The sequence below is a fragment of the Echinops telfairi genome, unplaced genomic scaffold (genome assembly GCF_000313985.2).
Source record: "Echinops telfairi isolate 266 unplaced genomic scaffold, ASM31398v2 ScPeMD7_60;HRSCAF=208, whole genome shotgun sequence".
NCBI lineage: Eukaryota > Metazoa > Chordata > Mammalia > Afrosoricida > Tenrecidae > Echinops > Echinops telfairi.
Window position 1 is genome coordinate 4,538,832 of NW_022103958.1, and position 3,100 is coordinate 4,541,931.

The following is a 3,100-nucleotide window of genomic DNA, read 5'->3' on the forward strand; positions in this document are numbered from 1 at the left end:
GATGGATGGATGGATGGATGGGTGGATGGATGGTTGGAAGGGTGGGTGGATGGATGGATGGATGGATGGATGGATGGATGGATGGATGGATGGGTAGTGGACAGATGAACAGACTGGTAAACCAGATGTTTCTGTGAGGCTGAACTTTCTCCAACTGGAGTCTCCAGGCCTCCCGTCCAGGACCACCCACTCTCGGTGCTCACCTGTGTACTTGACCCAGAACGCATCCTGAAAAACAAGGGCTGCAATGAGGCTGAGCCGGGGCCTCTCCTTCCTTTCTGCGCTCCAGTAAACCTGACACCTTCTCCTACTAGTCTCCTGCCTGCCCACCTGCCCGCCCCACCCTCAGTCACACAAAACTGGGCCCCGGGAGCTTTCTAACTTTCGTTTCCAAAAGCCCGAGCCCATTAAAGAGTAGGGTGTTCAGGGAGAGTAAATGCCCACCCCTCACATGATGGAAGAAGGGCCCCGGGGCCGGGGTAGGTGAGAGAGAGCGGGGCCTGTGTCCTTGCTCTGGGCCCTGGCAGCCCCTCAAGGCTGGGAGGGCTGCTAGGCCTCACCAGTCCTCAAAAACTCACAGCCATCACGAGTCGGTTCCAACCAATACTAACCCTATTGGACCGTTAGAACTGCCCCTGTGAGCTTCTGAGGCTGCAAGTCTTTAATGGAGTAGAAAGCCTCATCTTTCCCTCGTGGAGTAGGGGGCAGTTTCGAACTACTGACCTTGAGGTTAGCAGCCCAAGCATTACCCACTATGCCACCGGGGCTCAGAAAGGCCGAAGCGGAAACCATCACCTGGGCCCGGACAAGGGACCGCCGAGATCTCCGGGTGACAGTCTCTGGGACTGATGAAGCCCAGGGGGCCTCAACACAGCCCAGATGCAAGGACCTCCAGGATGCCTGTCTTGGTTCCCTGCCAGCCCAGGGCACCAGAGCTCAGGGCTGAAAGTCAGTTAACTCAGCGACAGGGCCCAGCGTGAGCTCCCCCGCCCATCCGGCGTCCTCACCGTGTCGTCCCTGGACTCCAGGGCCTCAAAGGCCTCCTCATAGCTGCACTGCTCCTCGATGCACTCTCGCTCCAGGTTCCCCTTGCGCAGCTCCTCCAGGAAGCCGCTGTTGGCCCGCCGCACCCGCTGCAGCAGCGACAGAGCTTGCTGAGGGGCCAGGAACACTGCGGTGGGAGGGCGCGGACAGGGCCTCAGGGAGCTGGTTGAGTTGGCCTGAGCGGGGCCAGGCGGTGCGCCCTGTCTGCCATGCTGGCTTCTGCCCACCGGGGTGTGCCGGGTGGCGGCAGAACCCACCAGCTCCCCTCTTTCCACTGGCCACCCCTAATCTACCCACCCCCATTGCAGGAGTGAAGAGGACACAGCTGCTTTCCCAAGCCGGAGACCCTAGGGGGAGACCCTCCCTTGGGCTCCGCCTGTGTTCTCTGTCCCACCGGGAGACCCAGACCAGACCGTGGCTTCTGGACCAGCCTTCCAAGTTGCCCCTTACCATGCTGGCTGTGCACAAGGCTGATCAGGACAGCCAGGATCAGCCAGCTGCCGGGCTGCCACGGGCCGGGGATGTGCGCCATGGCCTGAGCTCGGGGACTCTGAGGGCTCTGCCTGAGCCCTCTGGGTTAATGTTGAACCAGCATGAAGAAATCTGGTCGGAGGGGGAGGTCATCAGGTCAGGGCTGTGGGGACAAGCAGATAGCTGTCAGCTGGCCACCCACGCCATCCTGTGGGACAGGTCCTCCTGGACCCCATGAAGGGTGGTCTGGGAGGAAGTCACACAGGAAAGGTCAGTGTAGCAGCCCTTCCCCCACCTCCCACCTCTCTGGGGCCTGGGGCGAACCTGGACCAAGATCTTCCTGGGGTGCCTTACAATCCTGACACACGGGGTGGGGCTGGCTTTCATGCCTGGGCCTCTGAGAACCTCTTGTGAGCAAATTCACTGCCACAGATTAATTCTGGCACAGAACCACCCCATAGGACAGAGCAGAGCTGGCCCTTCAGTTTCTGGGGCACACAGCCTCGTCTTTCTCCAGAGAAGCTACTGGGGGGGTTCGAACTGCCAGGGCTCCTCGTGGAGAGCAGAGGAGATCGTATGTGTACAGGCCCTGAAGTGGGGAAAATGACATGTGCCTGGCTCCTACCCCTCAGTTGGTGGTTTGAATCCAAGCCAGTGGCTCCCAGGAAGAAAGCCCTGAAAATCACCTTCGGAATGAGCCCAGCCTGGACAATTCCATGGAGCCTGATTCTCCTCTGCCAAGACCGCAAGACCGCGGTTGGGAGTAATCCTTGGTAGACATGTGTATGGGAAATCACAATACGCAAATGTCGAAAATAGAGACAAGGGTGTGGGCAGCCACAGGAGTCCACTTCATCCCAGAATGCCCTGAGGCAGGGACAGCCAGCATGGGCACCAGTCTCTGCGCTGCTGATGGAGAATACCATTCCTGCTTCCTCTCAAGGTCGCTGTGGCAGTGTGTGTGTGTGTGTGTGTGTGTGTGTGTGTTGGTTACCTGGGATGTATGTATGTGATTACCTGGGAAATGTGTGTTTGTGCTACTTACCTGGGAGAGATGTAGGGGGGGGCATGTGTGTGTGTGTGTGTGTGTGTTGCCTGGGAGGAGGGCCACTGAGGCCTTGGGTTTATCTTCTTTTTAAAATCATTTTATTGGGGGCTCGTACAATTCTTACCACAATCCATGCATCCATCCATCGTGTTAAGCACACATGCACACGTGTTGCCATCATCATTCTCAAAAGGGTTTATCTTCTTGTATGTGGTGTGTGTGTGTGTTTGCCTGGGAGGAGGGCCACTGAGGCCTTGGGTTTATTTTCTCTCATCTCCCAGGACCCGCTGCCTACCCCTGACCAGGAGCCAGCCCAGCTCTCAGGGCCCTGCAGTGCAGCCCCTCCCTCTCTCCCAGCTGGACAGAGAACCTGGCCCAAGGCTGCAGTGGCTACTGGTCCGCATTGCCCCTAGGCTGCACCTGTTCCCTGTCCCTCCCCCGTTTCTTGTTTGCAGTCTGCAAGGTAAATATTAGTCCTGGGTCTACTTAGGACAGAGGGACAAAGAGCAGGAACACAGCGAAGCACAGGGCCTGCCT

At 58.3% G+C, this 3,100-nt stretch overlaps 1 protein-coding gene across 1 annotated transcript in view; it reads right to left on the minus strand.

Annotated features, from left to right (window-relative positions):
* Positions 1-1,605, minus strand: part of F2 (coagulation factor II, thrombin) — a 13,896-nt gene extending 12,291 nt beyond the window's left edge. The window contains exons 1-3 of the mRNA XM_004708343.2: positions 1,495-1,605; positions 1,008-1,171; positions 204-228 (exon numbers count right to left, since the gene is read on the minus strand). Coding sequence (XP_004708400.1) covers positions 204-228; positions 1,008-1,171; positions 1,495-1,576 — 271 coding nt within the window. The 5' untranslated portion in view covers positions 1,577-1,605. The remainder of the gene's footprint in view (positions 1-203; positions 229-1,007; positions 1,172-1,494) is intronic.
* Between the last annotated feature and the right edge of the window lie 1,495 nt (positions 1,606-3,100).